The following is a 21223-nucleotide window of genomic DNA, read 5'->3' as shown; positions in this document are numbered from 1 at the left end:
GAGGCTACTGAGAAATGCTCTGCTCCTGGCATTAGCCCAGGCACAGTGCTGCTGCTGCTGCTGCTGGGACCTGGCCTGAAGGGAGAGCAAAGGCACCAAGTCAGCAGCTTTGTGCCAAACGGCACAACCCACCTGGAGAGAATCACAGCCCACTTTGAGAAGTGAGCAGAGGAAAGAAATCTGTCCAAATGTCAGATGGAAATGAATCTCTGTCATCTGTCACTGGGCTGGAGCAGGGCTCAGCTGCTCTACAGCACAGCCAGGGTCTGGCCCCTTCTCCTTCAGCAGCTCTGCACCTCGTGTGAAACAAGCTGGAGCCCTGGGAAGGCTGATCTGCACTTAACCTGTGGCAGGGAACCTAGCTGTGAGGAGAGCTGCCAGCCCCTCTCCTGTCACTGCCATGTTTAATGACCTGGCTCTCCAATGAAGATTTTAGGTTTTGGAAGTAAAATAATGAAATTGTTCTCAAACCAAGATGATCTGTCACTTGAATGTATGCATTCAAGTGAGTGAGCACAGAGAAATTACTGTTTCAGCAGAAGTAAAAATCTCCTGAAAGGCTGAAGTTGATGTTTGTGGTTCCCCTTTGATGCCCGTCGATCTGCAGATCTGACAAGTTCATTTTCCCCCTTCAACATCCTCCCAGACAACACCTCCCAGCTGGGAGGGAAATGGAAAATAAAGTCAATTGTTGCTTCTAACAGGAGTTCATCAAATCCTTAAGCACACAGAGACTGATGGAATAAGAGACTGATGGACTGCTGGGTACCAACACCTGGGCTTGGTTCCCAGCATCTCCACAGGGTTCAGGGCAGTCCTTGCTCCAGGACAAACTAGCACAAGGCTCAGGATGGTTGTGGCTTTTACTGAGCTGAATTCTGGAGGAAATTAGGAAAAAATGTAACAGAAGAGGAGTTGCATCAGTGCAAATGAACAAAATGAGAGCACAGGTAAGTCAGGCATGAGCAGCACTGGCTCTGAAGTGAGCAGCGGGGCTGGGCTGTGACCGAGCCCCTCTCCAGCTCCCTGGCAGTGAGCTCCTACCTCAGATATTTATTGGTTGTGTCAGGAATTAGTGAGAGTTCACTGACTGAATAATAACGTGCCAAAGGCAGTTCTTTGGCTTTGCTAATGTAATTAAAGAAAGCAGGGGGAAAAAAGCCTTGCACCAGGGGTGGAATCAGGGCTTGCAGTGGTGTGAGCGCTGTCTCTATGGCAAGGACAAGATGTGAAATGTGGAGGGGAGAGGGTGAGGATGGCAGTGAGCACCTGAGCAGTGAGGATCATGCAGCTGTGATGGGAGCATTGCTCTTTCCAGAGAAAGACAAACAAGCTGCCCTTGCAATCCAGGAACTGGACACATTTCCAGACTCAGGTTTTATGCTGCTGTGTTTTGCTTTCATGCCCAAGAACCTTGCAGGAAGACTGGACTTTGTTTCTTTTGGGAGCTTCTCTTGCAGTTCTGAGGAACCTTTCCTAAATGGGGAAACAGCTTTATGGCAACATTTCCTTAATGCTTTTCTGATGACTGAACACATCCAGCAATGTCAGTGCATCAGGACTGAGCATGTTTTTTTCTGCCACGAGAAGAGGGACGGCGTGGGCTCTGTGATAAAAGCCAAGATGCTATTTTTAAACAGGGATGGGGGGAGCTTCGGATGATTTTAAATCAAATCAATCCTGGACAACAGGGCGCTGCTTCCCCCCTGCCTCCACTGCTGAGTTCCCCTTCCGAATCCCAAGGATGTCTCTGACAAACAACCCTCGGCGTCAACAGGATGGAGCTCCCGGGCTGCTGCAGCCACCATGGCCCGTGGAGAGCGGCTGGGTCTGCCCCCGCCCGGCTCTGCGGGCTGGGACCGCTCCGACCCTCCCCTCTTGGCCATTCCCCAACCTTCTAGTGTCAGCTCCCAACTGTCCCCTGCTTTGGGGAAGTGTCTGCTCCAGTTCTATCCCCTCAAAGCAGTGCTGGGACGCTGAACCCAGAGCGTGTCCCCACTGTCTGGTGGCCTCTGCACCATCCTTGGATGTTGCTCTCCAGCATGGCCAGCAGTGTGTTGGGAAGGGATGCTCGGCAGAGTGCCTTCCTCATGCCATTATTCCAATCTGGATTCTGAGAGAGAGGCGAGATGGGAGGGATCCAAAACCTCAGGCAAAGGAAGAGTTTCAGTGGCTCAATGGCAGGTCAGCAATGACCAGGCAGCCACGACCCCTCTGTTTGCTGCTCCACGGACACACTGGTCTGGCAGCTCCCTCCTGGCGCTGTTTTTATCTAAGTTACTAATTACACATTACCTATATGTCACCAGGCTGATCGATGGGAGCCTGAGGGATCAATACTGATGCAGATGATGGTGCTGTTTGCCATGCAGAGCCTGCACAAGCTGGGACAAACAGGGCACCATCGATCGCAGAGGTGGGCTGGGATGCAGGGAGGGATGGGAGGTGCAATGAGGGGAAAGGATCATGTGCTGCCTTCCTAAAGAACATTGTGACACCGGGACAGCATTCTGGCCAGGGACTGCTGCCCCCAGCCTGCCCCAAACCCTCCACCCATCCTTGCTGCTCTCCCTTGGGAATGGCACGAACAGTTTTAATCTAGGTTGATTTTCAGTCCTTGGGAATTGATACATTTAGAAGGTTCCCACTGATCTGAAAATGAACCATTCTCCTTCCTGTGTCCTTACTGGATGATCAGTGTCTAAAGAACAGACAAAAATCACAAAGTCTCCTGTATTTTACTCTGCTGCTTAACTGACCTAAAGCTGAGGCCATCTCTGTAATGCCACCATGCTGCTGCCAGTAAGAGGGATCTTGGCTGCAGAATGCAATCAAATTTTCCAGGAAGAAGCTCTTGGGACTGCCATGAAACCTGGGATTACAGTGTGGTTAAATTGCATAACTGAGGGTTTCTGCCTGTCTTGCTGGAGCCTTGTGACTGTTCTGATTCTGTCGTGGCACTGCTGGGAAATTGCTCTTTAAAACCAGAAGAACTTTAGAAAGGCACAGGCAGGTCAGGATCATTTCCCTCAGCACTGGGTTTGTCTTGAGTAGTGAGTTGATGGTGGTAAGACTGGACAAAGAGCAGTGTGGGCTGAAAGCAAAACTCTCCCTGAAAGCTTCTTGTGCTCTGTGCCCTCAGCGAGGTTCCAAACTCTGCAGCTCCTCCTGCCAGGCCCCAGAGAGCAGGGAAAGGACCAGCAGCCCTGGGGCCACTGGCAGGTTGGATCAGCCACCCCTTGCCAGCAAAGCAAGAGCCCTTTGCCTGAAGAGCACACAGAGAAAAGCTTCCTAAAAGCAACAACATAATCCTGGCTTTATGGAGGCTTTTAGGGATGAGGGAGGCTGCTCATCCTGCCTGTGAGGACTCGTTCCTAAGCAGCACCAGTGCTGGAACCAGCTCCAGTGCTGGAGCATGGTCACCCATAATCCTTCCCTTAGTACCACTAGCCCCCAAAGCAGAAATCTGCCCAGATTTTCTGTTTGATGGGGTTCACTGAGTTGCAATCTCAGTTTTCATCAGCCTCGCTGCCCTGCGAAGGCCATTCCCATGGGGGTGAGGATGCTCTGGGCTGTGGAGCACAGTCCCTGCTGAAACCTGGCAGAGGCTGCAGGCTCAGGACACTCCTGTAAGGCAGTGCCACTGCTGGGGCTGTGTGGGCTGTGACAGCTCAGAGCAGAGCCTTGGGGCTCCCCGGGGCATCATCACAGTTCCCATGGTGAAGGCAGTGCCTGGCACACTGTGATGGCCCCGTGCTCCTCCCAGCAGCTGCCCCACTGCCACTCACGGAAAAACTGCTCTGAGAGCCTTGCAGGGATGAACTGCAACATCCAGCTGCAAACCAGGACCCCTGAGCAGCACCTGGCAGCCCCCAGAGAGGTTGTACAGGCACTGTCAGCCCTGAAGAACATTCCCTGTGCTTCCCTTTCAGCCCCATGCAGCAGGAGACATTTCTTCCTGGGATTACCTCCTGTTTTTAAAACCCTAGCAAAGAGGCTTTTGCTGAAGGACAACTGGCAGGGTTTCAGCTGTGCCCCCATTTGTCCTCCCTGTCCCTGGGGTCAGCCCCAGGACCCCTCTCCATCAATAGCAATGGGCTGCAGCTGAGGATTGGACCACCCCACACATAAATGGGCCAGCTTGGCTACCTCAGCCTCTTGGGAGGTGCTGCCATGCAGGTTTGGGAGGAAGGATCCCCCAGAAATTTCATTTTAGTGAGCTGATGCCATAAACAGGGAGTGAGCCCCACCTCTAATCTCTCAGAGGCAGCTTTTTCTTTGTAGGGTGTGAGAGCTGAGCAAATGTTCCTTTCTCCTTCCTCCTCTCCCTGTTGCTCATTAACTCTTTCATTAGGGATCATCCTGTTGTCTTTTGTGTGGATATGTTGGGGTTTTTTTCCTAGGAATGGATGCCAGGCATCAGGACTTGTGTTTTCAAAGTGTGGTGGCAATTAGCCCAGCTCTGAACCCTGGTGGCCTGTCTGCATCTGCAATTAGAGCTCTGCTCTGTCTGTCTGAGGTTTTTATCTTCCTCCATTCTGGGGCTGCAGAAGGCACAACTTGGCTCTCCAAATAAACAGCAGGAAAAAGTTAAAACTGTAGCTTGAGCCTTGCTGTGGGGCTGCCCTCAGGATTGGTTCCTGTTTGGTTCAGGGATCAATCCTTGGCCTCTGCACCTGGATTTATGTGAGTGCAGCTCCTCTACCAAACCTCCCTGCTTGCTCTGCTTTCCTTCCCTCCCCTATAATTTCATCTATCCTAAAATCCCTGTTTTTCTCTGAGATAATGTGATTTTTGGGGAGGAGTTTCTCTCCCTGTCACCTCACTGAAGCTGATTTCTATGGAAAAGCTTCCTCCTAGGGAGGGAGGGGGCAACAAGGAGAGAAATTATGGAGGGGCAGCATTTCTGAATCCAAATACATTAAACCATTTAATTCTGTTGACTCAGGGCTGCTTGGCTCTGAATGGGAATTAATCCACAGTGCACAAAATTAAAAAGCACAAGACAAAATGCTTAGCAGGCAATGCCAGGGTTTAAAGCAACCCATTAGCTTGCTCAAACGTCCCCAGTAAATTTTCATTTGTCAATAACGCTTAGAGCCTACAGTTTATTTACAGCTTGTTCAATATTACCAGAACTCCTGGCAGCTCCTCATTTGTATTTATCTGCCACAGTCGGTTTCCTTTCCAGGGACTCTTCCTAATCCTTTGCTTTGTATCTGCTCCAGACGCAGCAGGGATGTGCCACCCCCCAGGCAAAGGTAATGTGGGGTTACCCTTTTCCACCCCAATTATCCCCTGCAGGGGAGATCTCCTGCAAGGGACCCATCCCTGGAGCTGAGATCTGCCATGGGGCTCCTCCAGCCTCTGTCTCACACCAGGGGACCCAGCAGAGATGGGAATCTCCAGCCTGGGAGAAGGGGACAGCACAAGCAGCTGTGTGTGGCCCCACAGCCCGGCTGAGCTGGAGCAGCCATGGCTGGAATCTGTCCTGCTCCATCTGTCCCAGATCGGATCCCACGGGATGAGTCCTGCAGAGGAGAGCGTGTAACAGGATTTCCCCCCAAAGCAGCTTGAATGCTCCAGGCAGAGAACAAAGCCTGGCTGGCCCTGAGAATTTCTCCAAGCAAAGGAGTTTATTCTCAGGCACCGACACGAAGGGGCATTAATCTCCTGTCATGGCTCTTGTCCAGCTGGGAGGTTCGGTCCAACACTCGGGGATGTGGCTCCCTGCAGGGGTGACAAGTCTCCAGTGGGGTTTGTCCCTCCCCAGCTTCCTGCCCTCTCCCTCTGCACTCCCCCGAGGCAGAAGCAAAGGCAATTGCAAAGGAATTTTAAGTGGATGCAGCATCCCCAGGGCTGCCTGGGGAGATACAGGACAGGCTGGGCAGCCCTGTCAGGTGTAAAGCCCAGGGAGGGAAATCCCTCCAGAGGCTTAACAACAAAGATGGAACTGGACACTTCACAGGGAGCATCTGCTGGACCCCAGAAGGTGCAGCAGCACCCTGCCAGCAGAAAGGCTGGTCTCACCACTCACCACAGCCTCCTGTCCTACACAACATCCTGAGCTGGGGGCAGAGAGGGGGACCTGCAGCCCAGGCTCTGCCACAGACCCGTGCGTGGTTGGAGATGATGTCCAATAGCTTTTGTGCTGAATGCAGGAAGCAATCACTAAACTGAAGAGCCCCTTGCATTTCTCCCACCCTTGGTTAGAGTTTGCAAGCTCCTCATGCTGCTGAGCTCCAAGATGCCATGCCAGGACACCCCATCTTTCCCCCCCAAAGAGCAAACCCATCACTTGCCTGCTGCTGTCTGCATGTAGCCAGCCAGGGTGCAGACTCGGCGCTCACAGGCTCCGCCGGGCAGCACGACAGCGACGATGGCCAGCAGGGAGCTGAGGGCCAGCAGGGCACAGCCGCCCGCACACAGCACAGCGCTCGTCTGGAAGGACACAGGGGACTGTCAGAGAGGTCACCCCACCACCACGCCCCCCAGAAATCCCCCTCTGGAAGTGGGGAGTGGAACCCTGTCATGGGTTTTCCCTTCCACCTTTTGTTGCGTCAATTCGCGGCTCAGTCCTGAGCCCCAGGCTCAGCCATGCTCTGCTCCCAGGGGTCACTGGCACTGGGGCTGCAGTGACAATTGCAAGTGCATGACTGCACGAAGGGCCACGTCCTGAGACCAGTGCCATTAGATGTGTGTGATGTGTCAGTGCTGAACGCTGAAATGGATCCCAGGGCAGCACTGCCCCAGCAGGCCTGGCAATGAGCAGGCATTTTGGGGATCCCGCTGCTGCTCTCGCTGCAGCTCTGCTGACATGGCAGGCTGCTCCCACCCCAGTATCCTAAAAACGGGGAAAAGCATTAATTCATGGCAAAACAGCTCGCCCTTGGGCACAGGTGTTCAGTCACTGACTGCTGCTGTTTCTGTCCTCATTGCAGGTGACAGCGGATGGCAGTGGCAGCAGAGTGGCCTGTTCCAGCAGGGACACTGCCAGCCCAGCCAGGGGCATGGCCAGGGGCAGAGTGGGGACCTTCCTCCTCCAGCACCCAGCTGGTGACAGCGCTCAAACAGCGTGAGGACACCTCGGGCCCGGCTCTGCAGCAGCCATGTCAACTCCTGTCACTTCCCAGCACATTCCAGGGAATGCTGCTGGCTCTGGTGAGTCACCCTGCAGTGCCACCCTCCTCAGCTCCCTGGAGCAGCACAGCTCCAAGGCAGGTCTCACTCCCATCTCCCTGCAAAGCCTGGTTTTTATAACCTCTGTGGGAGCTGCTCTGAGGAGGTCAGGTCCCACTCCCAGCCTTGTCCAGCCCTCTTGTCCTGGAGAGACATTATGGTCAGCAGTGCCCAGTTTGCCTTTTTTATCTTCCCCCTCTACCTGAGCTTTTGTGCAGCCATGGTTATTACAGAAACAGCTTTCCATTTCCCTCCCCTTCCCAAAGAGATCACAAACACTCTGCTACAGATAATTTATACTGCAGAAACCACAGGCAGGCTGAGCAAGGGAAGAGGAATTTGATTTACCTGGGATGCCCATGGGGGGTCCCAGCAACTAAAATCCCCCTCCCATCAGTGGTGCTGTCCCACAGGTCTGGCACTGCCTACGTCCTCCTCTCTTCCTGACTGCTGAGCTGGAGTTCAGCAGCTGGACTGGCTGGTGCTGGGTGGCACTGGCACTGCCAGCTGTGTCCCAACAGCTGCCACTGCTCCAAGAAGGGACACTGGTGCTGGAGAGGGACAGGCCAGGCACCACCTGACACCCTGGAGTGAGTGCTTCTCCTGAGGCTGTGCAGTGATTAGAAATCAGCATCTTATTTATAGCCTATTTATGCACTGAGCAATGCAAATGCTGTCCCAGCAACAAATGAATTCCTGACATGCAAAGCAAAAGGAACAGCAGTGCAAAAACTACCCAGGGAAATGGAGAGGCTGCTCCAGCAGGGAAATCTGCTCCTCTCCAGAGCCTTCCAAGGCTCTGAGACCTGGACAGACAAGTGCTGCTTCAGGGCTTCAGACACAAAGACCCCTGCCCTGTCCCTACTCCAGGAGGGACCCATGGGGTTTTGGGTGAGGTGGGATGGGATGGGATGGGATGGGATGGGATGGGATGGGATGGGATGGGATGGGATGGGATGGGATGGGATGGGATGGCCCCATTGCACAGACATTCTCCCAGCCTGGGGCCCCATGGGGAAAGCAGCCACAGTCCTGCTCCCCCACTGCTCCCAGGGCAGCAGCACGGCCAGGAAATCTGGATTCATAACAAAAAAAAGGATTACTCTGCCTGGCGTCTGTATTCCACCTTCCGCCCAGCGAAACCATCCTCCTTTGCAAGGACCATTAATTATTTAGAGCAATGAATTTTTCAGCAGAAAGGGGTCTTGTGAAGCAGGCTGGTTCCTCTCTTGTGTGAATCATATTATTTTTAATGATCTAGGTTCTCCTTAATTGTGATGGCTCAAATCCCCTAAAAACTCACAGTTCCTGCTGGAAACAACTGATGAGCTGCTCAGACTGTTAATCCCTGTGGAGAAGTGTGAAGGTCTTTTTTCAGGACAAAGTGACAGGAAAAAGGCACAAACAGGCTGGGTGCAGGTGAGTTAAACTGGCAAAAGAGCTGGTCTGTTTTGGGAGCTGCCAGCAGGGTCTGGCAACAAGACTGAGGGGTCTCAGGGCTGGCAGCATCCTGAGGTGCCAGGGGTGGCCAAAACCCCACCAAATCCAGCCAGGCTGTGGCAAAGGGAACAAAGGTCTCATGAATAATTGGGAGAAGATTCATGTGGCAATAGAGGAAGGAAATGGTGAGGTTTGGGTTCTGCCATGTGGGCCAGGAATGCTGAGCCACTGAACAGCTGCCAGGCAGCTCTTGGGGGCAGAAGGAGTGGCAGAAGCACAGCTGCCCCAAAAGTAGGTGACAATAGAAAAGGACACAGCACTGCTCTTTGCCTGGCTCCCACATTCTGCTGGCTGTGTGCTGACATTACCTGCCAAAACACTGCATGTGCTCTTGGAAAACAGAAATTTTGCTTTTGTCATAACCTTTCCATGGCCTCAGCTGGGAATTTGTGCTCCTATCATGTACTGGATTTGCTCCTGCAAAGATCAAAAAACTGCTTTCAAAGAGAAATAATAAGGTTTAAGTTTGAAGAAGTCCATGGAGCAAAGGTAGCAAAGAATAGCAGCTGCAATTCTCTCCTTCCCACTGTGCAGTACCTCCCTCTCTCCTCCCTGCTTGTGCCTGTTGCATCTTGAGCAGAAAGGAGAGGATGCAGGAAACAGATGCAAGGGCTGAAACCCAAAAACAGACAGGGTGGGGAGGAACAGCAGGGATGCAGGAGGCTGCCTGGGAGAGCCCTGCTCAGGCAGGGCAGGAAAAAACCCATTTATCCCAGTAAAGAGCACAGCTCCCAGTGCAAACCCTGCCAGGGAGGAGCAGGAAAAACCCATTTATCCCAGTAAAGAGCACAGCTCCCAGTGCAAACCCTGCCAGGGAGGAGCAGGAAAAACCCATTTATCCCAGTAAAGAGCACAGCTCCCAGTGCAAACCCTGCCAGGGAGGAGCAGGAAAAAACCCCATTTATCCCAGTAAAGAGCACAGCTCCCAGTGCAAACCCTGCCAGGGAGGAGCAGAGCTGCCCAGCCCTGGGCACTGCTGACCCCTGGCAGTGCCAGGGAGATGCCCCCAGGGAGGCTGTGAGCAATCCTGCCTCTGCCACGCTGGGAAAAGACGTAAAACCATGTCAGATTTTCTGCTCCCACTCCCAGGGAGATTAATTGTTTATCCCCAAACAAATTAATTGTCCCCTGGTGGGACTGTAAATATGCCTTTATGTAGCATAATAAATTCTGATTAACAACAATCCCCTGCCTGTTTTTTAGTGTTTTACAGGTCTGACACATGCCATAGCTGGGCCATTCACTTAGCAATAAATCTGCTGAGGATGTTGTTTCATGCATCAGAAAAATCAAAATTAAAATGTCACATAATGGCTGTCCTGGGAAGAATTCCTTAATATGCCTAATGAAAACTTTTTAAAAGTTAACTCATCTTTGAAAGCCAACATTAAAGCAGGAAGGGGGAAGGAAAAATAAACTCTCCAGGAGGGTTTTTAGGGCTAAGAAACACTACCTAGTGTTTGGTTCAGCAGAGATAAACCAACCTGTCAAAGCTCCTGCCATCACTATGAACTGGGTCATGATGCACATTAGTTTATTAGTGCAATTTATTAATTAGAACTTGACCATCCACCAACAGCTGGCATCCTGGATGGGGCCTGTGGTACCCAGAGCAGCAGGCTGAGGGCCAGGTTACAGACTGCTGGGGTGTTCCAGCCCTGCTCAGATGCTTCAGCATCTTTGGAAATGGGGGCAGAAAAGATATGCCCTAAATAACTGGGAAATAAAGTCACAGGCTCAGTGAGAAAAAGGAAGTGAAGGTCACAGTATATCTGGCTTTTTGGGAGTATCTGTTGGGAGAAAATATCTAAGAAACCCCAAATGAGCTGGAGAAAACCTGTAAAGTCAACTGTAAGAGAAGATGTGGCAAAATTAATCCAACCATTTTAATTTTTAAATGCAACCCTTTCCTATCAAATATTCCTTATGGGAATATGTTTTGGGCTTCAACTGAGTAGTGCTGCACCAGCAGAGGTAAAAACCAAATGGACCTTGTTAAAAAACCAAATCAGGATGGAGGTGCTGAGTGGGGACCTGAGCTTTGGGATTTGCAGGAATGCTGGCAGCACCCGGAGGCCGGTGCAGGTGTGGGCAGGTGCCTCCTCTGCCTTCCCCCGGGAATCCCGGGAAAAGCTGGGATCCCGGGAAAAGCTGGGATCCCGGGAAAAGCTGGGATCCCGGGAAAAGCTGGGATCCGGGAAAAGCTGGGATCCCCACCTGGGAGTTGCTGCGGGCCGGGGTGGGCGGGTGGAGCCTCGCAGCTCGCTCGTATTTCCCCCACAGAGGCGCAGAAACAAACATTCGCCATCTGGGCGGCATTAAAGCGACGGGCAGGAGGAGGATCCCACACATCCTGGGCTTCTCCTCCCCGGCAATTCCCTTCCTTTGGGCGCCATCTGAGCGCTTTCTCCTGCCTGCTTGAGCTTCTCTCTCCGTGCTGCTGGCAGAAAATGCCATCCGTGCCCAGGGGCGCTGGGAAGTGCCCGCTGTCACTGTCCCAAGGCGGGCAGGAGCGCAGAGCCCAGGGTGATGCCACCAGGGACGCGGCTGATGTCCCAACCCCCTGAGCTGGGATGTTTTGGGCCACAGGGATGCAAAGCAGGCTCCAGCCCTCATTTCTTCCCCTTCAACTGCAGGATTTGGTGGATGGGGACCTGCCCACAGCGCAACATGCACAGGGGGTATCTCTCCCCAGCCAAAAAATAGTTGCTTTTGCATTAATTCAGCACTAAATTCACTAATTTTGCACTAAATTCAGCAGCAGCTCCACTAAAATGAGGCTCAGCCAGTCCTGGCCTTCCAGGCAACTTTTCCAATTCCCAGCTCACCAGAAGAGTTAATGCCCAAACTGATTCACGTTGCTACGTGGGGGAGGCATTTTTTTAATTAGAGAGAAAATAAGGGACAGATAATATGTCTGATGAATTATGGCTGTCTCTTTCGCTGCCATTGCATCTGGGGATGCTGGAAAGCAGTTCCTAATGGCACTGCTTTATCTAAGAGGATGATGGATAGTAGTGAAAGACAGAAAAAAAGGGAAAAGTAAGACATTAGCACATCAATGGTGTGCCTGTGACCTCCATCAAGGGATTCGAACCAACTTAATGAAATTTTAATTAGGCAGCAAGCAGTGCACTGTGCTGGGTAGCCGATCAGGCCTTCCTGCCGTCGCTGTCATTATCCTTGCCTGGGATAAGCCTTTCCCGGCGCTGGCAGCCGAGCCGGGCTCAGCGCCGCGGGTCACGCCGCTCGCCCGTCTGCCTTGTCCTCCCAGAGCCAGAGCAGCCCGGCCACGGCGGGCTCTGCAGCCTCGGGAGCGTGCAGGGAATGTCCCGTGTCACAAATCCCTGCCAGCCGAGCCACACTCTGCTCTGCGCCCCGCAAAGGGGAAATGCACCATCACAGGGGCTCTGCTGTGCCCTGCCCGAGGCGCGGGGCTCAGGGTTTGCTCTTTGAGGAGGGGCTGTGAGCGAGGTGACCCGTGTGACACCCGTGTGACACCCGTGCGACACCCGTGTGACACCCGTGTGACACCCGTGTGACACCCGTGCGACCCGGCCGTCACTGTCAGCAGTGGCCACAGCTCAGCTGAGCCCCCTGGCCCCGCCGCCCCGGGGCTGACACCACCTCCTTGTTCAAGCAAAGCAGCTTCCCTCTCCCTCGGAGAGCAGCGGCAGAACTAATCCTGAGAGCAGCCTGGCTGCATTTTTAATCAACTTGACCTCCCACGGCCCACCCTTAAGCTGGTCCTGCCTCAGCTCCCCTTTCAGCCCAGCTGAGCTGAGAGCAGGCTGGTTTGGGACTTGGGCGCTGAAATGTGGGGCCACAACCCAGCAATTACAGGTTTCCCCAATGCCAGGTATTTTCAGTCCTGTTAATGTAGGTCAGAAAAGTCTGTGTGCTGATGAAAGCAGATTAATCTGCTCTGGGGTAATGTGCATGAAGGTGGTGATGTCAAGAATTCCTTACATTTAGTGCTTACAATTCTCGCCAAGGTTGTGTAAGTGCAATTAAAAATCAAATGGACTGGCAGACAGAGGCTGGTCTCTTGGGAAGTTCTTAGGATGAGGAGCTAAAAGTTAATTTCCTGATAATCCCAAGTTAATGTGCTGGCCTGATACACGACTCTGGAGGCAGAGCAGACTGCCAGCACACACACGCTTGGTCACACTTGGGTCACACTTCTTCTCTCCCTAATTCCAGAGCCTGTGCTAGAAGAGGAGTGACAGATTTTCCACAGAGTGACAGATTTCTTCCCATCTGCATGAGGACCCCATGTGCTTTTTCACTGGGATCAGGGCTGCTGATCTGCAAACCTGGCCCCAAAGGGCAAACCCCAGATGACACCAGGGACCCAGGGCTGAACTGATGCAGTGACAAACCAGCAGTGAAGATTTAATAAAAGGGTAAGGAGGTTTATTGTACATTTTCACTAAGCTTTGCTGAATCTTTTCAAGTCCTGCTTTAAAGCCCAGGAAAGACCCACTCAAGGAACTGCTGGGGTTGGGCAAAGCCTCCCCCCATCCTGAGCAGGTTATTTTGGACTCTGCTCCAGCATGGCATCACTGGCTCCATAGGCAAATGGTCCATGTGGCTTTAACCTGAATATCATGGGCTGATCAGCTTCTTTGTTATTTTAGATTACATGCTTGGCAAAGCCTGAAAATAATTGGAGACTATCTGGAAAAATAAAAATAGAAATCTGAAATGTGGCAGCAGTAGCTTCCGAAGTGCAGCACTGAGACAGGAACCCATGAGCCAAATGCTCCCACTGAAAGAGAAAATAAATTAGCTGAGGATGAAGCACTATTTTGCACGTACACAGTGATCTGGCACCAGGAAAAAAGTTGTGAGATGCAATGAAACCACTCAGAGCTCAAAAGTTCACCTGTTTTTTGCATTTGGCCTCCCAAGAGCAATCCCCTGTCCCCAGGGTACCTGCACACCTTGGGATGCCCCTCTGCAGCCCTCACAGCTCCAGGTCATCCCACAACAGATCCCAAGGGCCTCTCTCACAAATTGCCTGAGCAATATCACCATCACCATCCCCTCTCCTCTGGCTCCAGCCAAACCCTCTCCAGTTTCCATCAGCTCCTGCAAGGTCTCAGCCTGTCCACAACATCTGCAGCCATCAGGGTGTTTTTATTATATTCCACCCCATCAAATAATCATCATGATGCTGAGCTCCGTGCAAAGCCCCAGCAGCACTGACAGGGTTAAATTAAAGGTACCCATGATATTAGAGAGCTGCAAAGTAATTATGAAAGGAAGCAGAAAAAAGCCAGCAACTCTAAGCAGACATGAAGGCACTCTTAAGAGAAGAAAGGCATGTTAATTAACCTCCAGACATGATTCAAAGCATCATTTGTAGCACGATTAACATAATCCCCCAAGTGCACACACAACTGGCATTAACGATCATTTGCAGGACTGAACGCTCCCCCACCCTTCAACAAATCGGCACATTGGAGCAGGAAACAAAAAGAACAATGTTCCCCAGGGATGGGCATCCCGGCTGCGGGTGGGCACCCACCCAGGGGTGCTCAGCACCCACCCAAGTGAGCTCAGCACCCACCCGAGTGTGCTCAGCATCCATCCAGGTGAACTCAGCACCCACCCGGGTGTGCTCAGCACCCACCCGGGTGTGCTCAGCACCCACCCGAGTGTGCTCAGCACCCACCCGGGTGTTCTCAGTACCCACCCAGGTGAGCTCTCAGCATCCCCAGATGTGCCACCAGCTCCACTCCAGAAGAGCCCCTGAACCCCACATCATCTTTAGCCCCCTTTGCCCCCGGCAGCCCCAGCTCCCACCCTCCTGCAGCAAACTCCACTTGAGCAAACGCTGGAGGCTCTTCTCAGGAGCTCCCAGATTCCTGTCCACGTTCGGCTCTCATTTTAAAGAGAGAGCTGCCCATCAGATCGCTGCAAAGGTTGGAAATGAACGTCGCGGCTCTGAAAGCAAAGAGAAAAGAGCCACGATTTCCCCATCTCTCCAAAGCGGATAGAAATCTCCTGCTTGAACTCGTGGACAGGGTTCTGAGCACTCGGCTCCCCCGAGCTGAGCACCGAGGCGTGCGGGCTCGCAGGCTGCTCAAGCAAGAAAGCCAAAGCTGTCGCCTGCCTCAGCAAAGCTGTCAGGACTATTTTATTACATTCCAGCCCATCAAATAACCATCACAACAGGTATTCTCCCCCTCCTCATGGCAGAAAGATGGTAAGGGAGCACTCTCCTCTGAAAGAGTCTGCACTGGTTGTTGTTCATTAATTATTTGGGTGGTATTAATAAAGGTGACACGGACATGTCACCAAAATGCGCTGCAAATTTCCCTCAGTGCTGTGATTATTCATCTCTCAGCACAAGCTCAGGAACTCAGAGACTTCGTGCTACCTTATATTCTGGGTCTCCAGTGTTTCCAGAGGCTGAAGCTTGTTCAAATAAGTCACTGCCGAGCTTCGTTCTTATCTTTAAAGTTTGTTATTACTTGGAAGTGTTTATCTGCATCGCATTTGCAAAAACATCTGAACAAAGGCCAGCCCATGGAAACAAGAGCATTTTTGCACCTTTTTAAATAAATCGTTAGGAGTTTATACAGCTGGTTCTTTTCTTTGCAATTCACAATATTTGTCTCTAATGCCAGTTTTAAGGAGCGTGATGGGATTGAAGCAATCACACGCAGACCTGGTGTCCTGGGAGAGATAACAGCGCAGCTCCATGGCAGGCTGAGAATCCAGCTGCTGGCAGCCGCCCTTTGTGCCCGGCACAGCCCCGAGCTCCCGGGGCTGCTCTGGGGATGCTGCCACACCGTGACGGAGCGAGCCCAAGCTCGTGTGTTCCCAGCGCAGGCAGGGATGTCACACTCACAGAGCGAAGGGGTAAGAGGGAAGGGAGAGCACAGGGCCAAGGGGCGGTGGGATGCCGGGGCCGGGCTTTGTGCGGTCCCTGCACACACCCAGCGTGACGGGCGGCTCTTTGTCACCCCGGGACACCACAGCAACCCCATGGGGCGAGCGGGGGGGTCTGGGCCTCCTTCCTTCCCAAAACCTGGCACCCCGGGTGGCCGGGCAGGGGGACAGCCATGATCCCCCACATCCAGGCTGGATTTCTGCATCCACGTGTCTCAGGAGCAGCAGTTTCAGCCACCTCCCTGCTCCCTCCCGCACAGCAAACTCAGCCGGGAGTGATGCTCAGCGCCCCGCTGGGGAGCGCAGAAACCTCTCCAGCTTCTCCGGGTCCCTCCCGCACACCCCGCGGGAGCCTGCCCGGCCAGGGCGGGGGGATCAGCCGGGTCAGCCCCGCGGCACTGCCGGGACCACGGCTGCACCGACCCCCGCGCTGGCACGGGGGTTCCACACAGCCCCCCGAGAACAGCCAAGCGTCCCGAAGAGGGATGAGACCCCCCAGGGATCACGGGACACCCAAGGGGTGCTGAGGAGATGCTCAGGCAGGACGGGTGGGATGCAGAGGATAGAAGGGATGCTGGAGAGAGCACGAGGAGCTGCAGAGGATGCCCGAGGGCAGCATGGGGGATGCTGGGGATGCCTGGGATGATCTGGGCAGGATAGGGATGCTGGAGCAGGTCTGGAAGACAGGACAAGGGAAGCTGGCGTGATGATAGGAGGACCTTAGGGACGTGAGGAGGACAGAGAGATCCTGGAGAGCCTGGAGCAGGTGTGGGGCGAGGCCAGGAGGTGATGGGGTGACCCCGGGGAGCCCAAAGCAGGAAAGGGGGGGATGCCGGGGAGGTGACGGGAGATGCCGGGGAGGTGATGAGGGATGCCGGAGAGCCAGAAGCAGACACGGGTGATGTCGGGAAGGTGACGGGAGATGCCGGGGAGTCCAGGCAAGGGCAGGCGGGATGTGGGGAGCTGACAGGCGATACCCGGCAACCCGGGAGAGGCGGTGGGGGGTGCCGCGGCGGGGAGGCGCTCACCTGCCAGGAACCGGAGGGGATGTCTCCGAAGCCGCCGGGGCCGGCGGAGCCGTGGCAGCCGCGGGGCGGCCCGGCGCAGCGCCAGAGCAAGCCGAAGCCGGCGGCGGCGCGGCCGGGCGGCAGCAGCCAGGCCGGCGAGAGGAAGGCGGCGGCGCAGGCGGCCAGGAGGCCGGCGGAGAGCAGCGCCCAGAAGCAGCCGACGCCGCTGCACATGGTGCGCCGGCGGGGCAGGGAGCCCGCGCCCCGCGCCGCCCCCGCGCCCGCCACCGGCACCGGCACCGACAGCATCGGCGGCGCGGGGCGGCCGGCGGGGCCGGGCGCGGGGCCGGCAGCGCTGCCCGCGCCCCTGCGCGCTCCCTGCGCGCTCCCTGCGCGCTCGCTGCGCGCTCCCTGCGCGCTCCCTGCGCCGCCCCCCCCGCGGGGCGCGGCTGAGGACGGGCGCGGTTGCGACACCCGCGGCGGGCGGGGGGAATCGGGGCGGGGGGAGCGGGGTCACCTGCGCGCACGCTTTGGGGGCTCCCACAGCGGGTTATTCCCGCGGTTAATTACCGGCCGTGTTTTTAACCCTCCCTCCGCGGCCGCAGACGGCGATGCTGCGGCTCCGCTGCTGCCGGGGACACGCGTGCGGAACGCGGCTGCGGGAATTCCGCGGGTGGCACCGCGCGGGGGATTGAAACCCCCGTGGCAGGGAGGTCTCGGAGTGGGGGTGCGCCGGCTCGGGCTCAGGTGTTATCCTCTAATCCCGCAGGTTTCTCCAAGGTGTTGGAGGCAGAGCGGCTGCCCGGGAGCCTGCGTTCACTTGAGGTGTAAAAGCTGCGCCTCCCAGTGCAGATGGATTTTTAGAACAGTCATCCTAAAAACTTCATGGATCAGGTTTTTTTCCTGCTGAACCTTACGGTGCCCGTGCAGCACGGATTGATGTTTTATGTATGTGTCTCGCAGATCTTACGGGTTTTCTCGGTCTCCAGGAGCTCAGCTGTTCCCCCGAGCGGTCCCACGTCCATCAGCCGCATGAAAAATCAGATCCTTTTTAAAATGTAGCAAAAAATGTCTTTATCCTGCGCTACTGTCCTCGGGCGAGTTTCGGGCGCTTACTGCCGGTAGCGCTGAAACAGGTAAAGACATTTGGGCAGCTTTTGGTTAAAAAAAAAAAAATATATATATTTTCCTTTAGATCCAGGGCGCGTTGGTTGGTGTTTTAAGCTCAGCGCTTGGAGAGGGCTCCGAGTGCTGGGAAGCCCGTGCGGATCCCGGCAGCACAAGCCGGGGGCTTGGCACCCTCTCCTGGTGCGCGGCCGGAGTGCTGCGGCAGCGCCGCCGCATCATCCGCTCCTACCGCCGACCCCCGGCAGAGCCCCCGGTAACGCCGCGGCTCCGTGCGGCCCTGGCTGCGTCCTGCTTCTAGAAATGCCGCGGACGGTGCTCGTCCTGTGAGCTCAGGAAAGCTCTGAAGGGACAAAATCACACTCAGCCTTGTTTTTCCTCCCATATCCCTGGTTTGAAGAAATACCCGAGTGCTGTCATGTGCTGCATCGCTTCTTGTACTCCTTCAGGCATTTAGATAAGCAAAAGGTGGGGGGAAAAATAACGGAGAAACAGAAGACGGTGTTAAACTTAATTATTATTTTTCAAGTATTTATGACGCCATAGAATGGCCAAGAATTTGGGGGAAACACTGTGGATTGCAGAAAGGTCATCTGAGGTGAGTCCCACACAGCGCTGGCGACGCCATCTGGGCAGGGTGGAGGAGCCAACGAGCCCGTTTGCCTTCCCAAATTCAGAATAATCCCAGAGTGGCTCCCAGCCCTGCAGAGAAGGCTCCGCTCCTGCAGGAGCTGGGAAGAGCTCAGGACCTGGAGAGGGGAATTTTCTGCTTTCTGCTGCTCAGTGCTGCTCCCGGAGCTCTGCCCAGCACATCTGCAGCAGCAGGTCACCAACACGGCTCTTCCCGCTGGGACTGAACCTTTTCTTGTACCTTTTTGCCCCCATTTTATACTTCAAACCTCGAGTTTTAACTCACCCACTGGGAGTCAGGCAGAGACTCTTCACCCCTTGCTTGAACAAGGCTCCCTCCCTGGGAATGTGCCCCGTGGAAGGGAACAGGGAGGAATTGCAGTGTTTTAATAAAAGCAGTTAATTTTCTCCAGGCTGGGACGTGGGAGAATTCCCTTCTTTGAAATGCTCAGCACAGGTACCAACGCTCCCGTTCCCATGAGGTTCATGGACTGAGGTCAGCCACAGCCAGGCTTGCCAGGAATTTTGTGTGGGCATGCAGACACTTGTTTTCCCATTAAGAAAAAAAAATAGGAGTAAAACACAAGTCTCTAATTGAAGGTGCTGTGAGTTTCTGTGCAAAGACATCTTTGTCTCCTGATGTGTTTAGGATATTATTATTTATTCCAGAGCAAGATCTCAGCTGTTAAAGTCCTTACTCATATAATTTTTGGTATTTGTATTCCCAAAGTAGTGAGAATTTTATATATGAGAGAGAATCCCAACATCATGGGAATAAATGGAGTATGCCAAAGATGGGAGAAATGGGAATGGCCTCTAACGTGTTACATTTGTGGGTTTGTGCTGTAACTGAGCAGAGCAGTGCCCCGTGATTAATTATCCAAGGCAACAAAGTCTTGTTCTGCTTTATTATATCTGTCCAAACATGATCATTCCATTCAGATCTTTTCAAATACTAAAGTTTACTTCTTTTTGTAGCTGTGGAGAGGGGGAAAAAAATCAAGCAGTGAGACAGTTTTGTGGGTTTTTTTTGTTTTGTTTTGTTTTTTTTTATTTGAATATTTTCATTTAGGGAGGAGTCCTTCAGCTTCTCTGACGTTGGCCAACCCATGTCCTGAAGTGATATTTAACTGATTGCTCAGATAATTAAACTGTCACGTTCTGTTAAAGACTCCAGCACCTGCTGTCACTCACACTTCCAGTTCAGATCCAGGTCCAAGGCTGAGTGAGCAGCTCTGGATTGGAGCTTCAGCCCTTCTGAATTCCTTAAAGAGAGAAAATTTCGATCCAGGGAAGGAAATTCATGTCAAACTCTTGTGTAAATCACTGCACCCTTGTTCAACCCCCATGTATATATCCTGAAACCCAAGAGGATTGGGTGCAAAATTTTTGGCAGACTATTAATTTAGTGTTCTCTGAGTCATCCCATTCTTTCCAATTTGCTCATCTTCAGAATGTTTTAGTCTATTAGCAGTCTCTGAGGTTATGTGCCAATTAAATAATTCCATTCATTATTCAGAAACCATATAGAATTAGTTCATTATGCTTCAGCCAGCCTCTGGGCATGTGTACAAAACCGTATCAAAGAGCACCAGTTAACAAAAATAATATCAAAAGAGAAAATGCAATTGCTACAGGGTGTTGATCAGTGGTACCATCCCGCCCAGGAGACAGCTCCATCCCAGCCCTGGAAGATCCCCGTGCACCTTTTATTTCATTTCCCATTTATGAGTCTTAATTACTGAGTGTTTGTAAAGAGCTTTGGAACGCTTGGATGCAAGACGGTGCAGAAACTCAGGCAATGATTATTAATTACATCATTTTGGCACGGCTCGGGCAGCACGGGCAGGACAGTTCCATGGCAAGGGGTGACACAGGGATGGCAGAGCTGCCCTCTGGCTCCGTGCCTCAGTTTCCTCACGCACAAACCAGAATTTTTAATCACAGTCTTGACAAAGTGTAAAGCTTTCGGAGCAGAGATCTGCTGGGATATCAACCTGAGCGCCGTGTCACGGTGACAAACGTCCCTGGTAGGTGCGGGAGGAGCAGATTTGCCTGGGGAGGATGATGAAGAGGATTTTAGTGCAGGGTTCGGGAGGCAGACGGAGCTGACTTATCGGGCAGCGACCCCGCCGGGCGAGCAGCCCTGGGCATTTCTGGATCTGCCGGGCCCGGGCTGGGCCGAAGGAGCCACCGCACCCCGGCCCATGGCTGAGGGACAGGCACCGGCACTGGCCGTGTGTCCGTGTGTCCGTGTGTCCGTCCGACAGTGACGGGGACACTGTGGGACACGGCCCTGAGGGCTCTCTGCAGGGCCTCGGCCCTCACGGCCCTGCACGGAGCTCGCCCGCTGTCCCTGCCTTGAGCGCTCTGTGCCCTGCTTTGAGCGCTCTGTCCCTGCCTTGAGGGCTTTGAGCGCTCTGTCCCTGCCCTCGGGCTCTGTCCCTGCCCTCGGGCTCTGTCCCTTGCCCTCGGGCTCTCTGTCCCTGTCCTCGGACTCTCTGTCCCTCTACCCTCGGGTTCTCTGTCCCTGTCCTCGGGCTCTGTGTCCCTTGCCCTCGGGCTCTCTGTCCCTCTGCCCTCGGGCTCTGTCCCTTGTCCTCGGGCTCTCTGTCCCTGCCCTCGGGCTCTCTGTCCCTGCCCTCGGGCTCTGTCCCTCTACCCTCGGGCTCTGTCCCTCTACCCTCGGGCTCTCTGTCCCTTGCCCTCGGGATCTCTGTCCCTCTACCCTCGGGCTCTCTATCCCTGCCCTCGGACTCTCTGTCCCTCTACCCTTGGACTCTCTGTCCCTGCCCTCGGGCTCTCTGTCCCTGCCCTCGGGCTCTCTGTCCCTCTACCCTCGGGCTCTCTGTCCCTTGCCCTCGGGCGCTCTGTCCCTG

The 21223-nt window shown here is 53.9% G+C and overlaps 1 protein-coding gene across 1 annotated transcript in view; it reads right to left on the bottom strand.

Annotated features, from left to right (window-relative positions):
• The window catches only part of LHFPL7 (LHFPL tetraspan subfamily member 7), a 58009-nt gene extending 41103 nt beyond the window's left edge, over positions 1 to 16906 (bottom strand). The window contains exons 1-2 of the mRNA XM_031506461.3: positions 16611 to 16906; positions 6303 to 6441 (exon numbers count right to left, since the gene is read on the bottom strand). Of these exons, the coding sequence (XP_031362321.1) occupies positions 6303 to 6441; positions 16611 to 16898 (427 nt within the window). The 5' untranslated portion in view covers positions 16899 to 16906. The remainder of the gene's footprint in view (positions 1 to 6302; positions 6442 to 16610) is intronic.
• Positions 16907 to 21223: the final 4317 nt, after the last annotated feature.

Source organism: Lonchura striata, chromosome 19, assembly GCF_050655825.1.
Source record: "Lonchura striata isolate lonStrDom1 chromosome 19, ASM5065582v1, whole genome shotgun sequence".
In the NCBI taxonomy this organism is placed as follows: Eukaryota; Metazoa; Chordata; class Aves; order Passeriformes; family Estrildidae; genus Lonchura; species Lonchura striata.
Note: the sequence above shows the minus strand (reverse complement) of the source record. Positions and strands in the feature narration are given on the sequence as shown.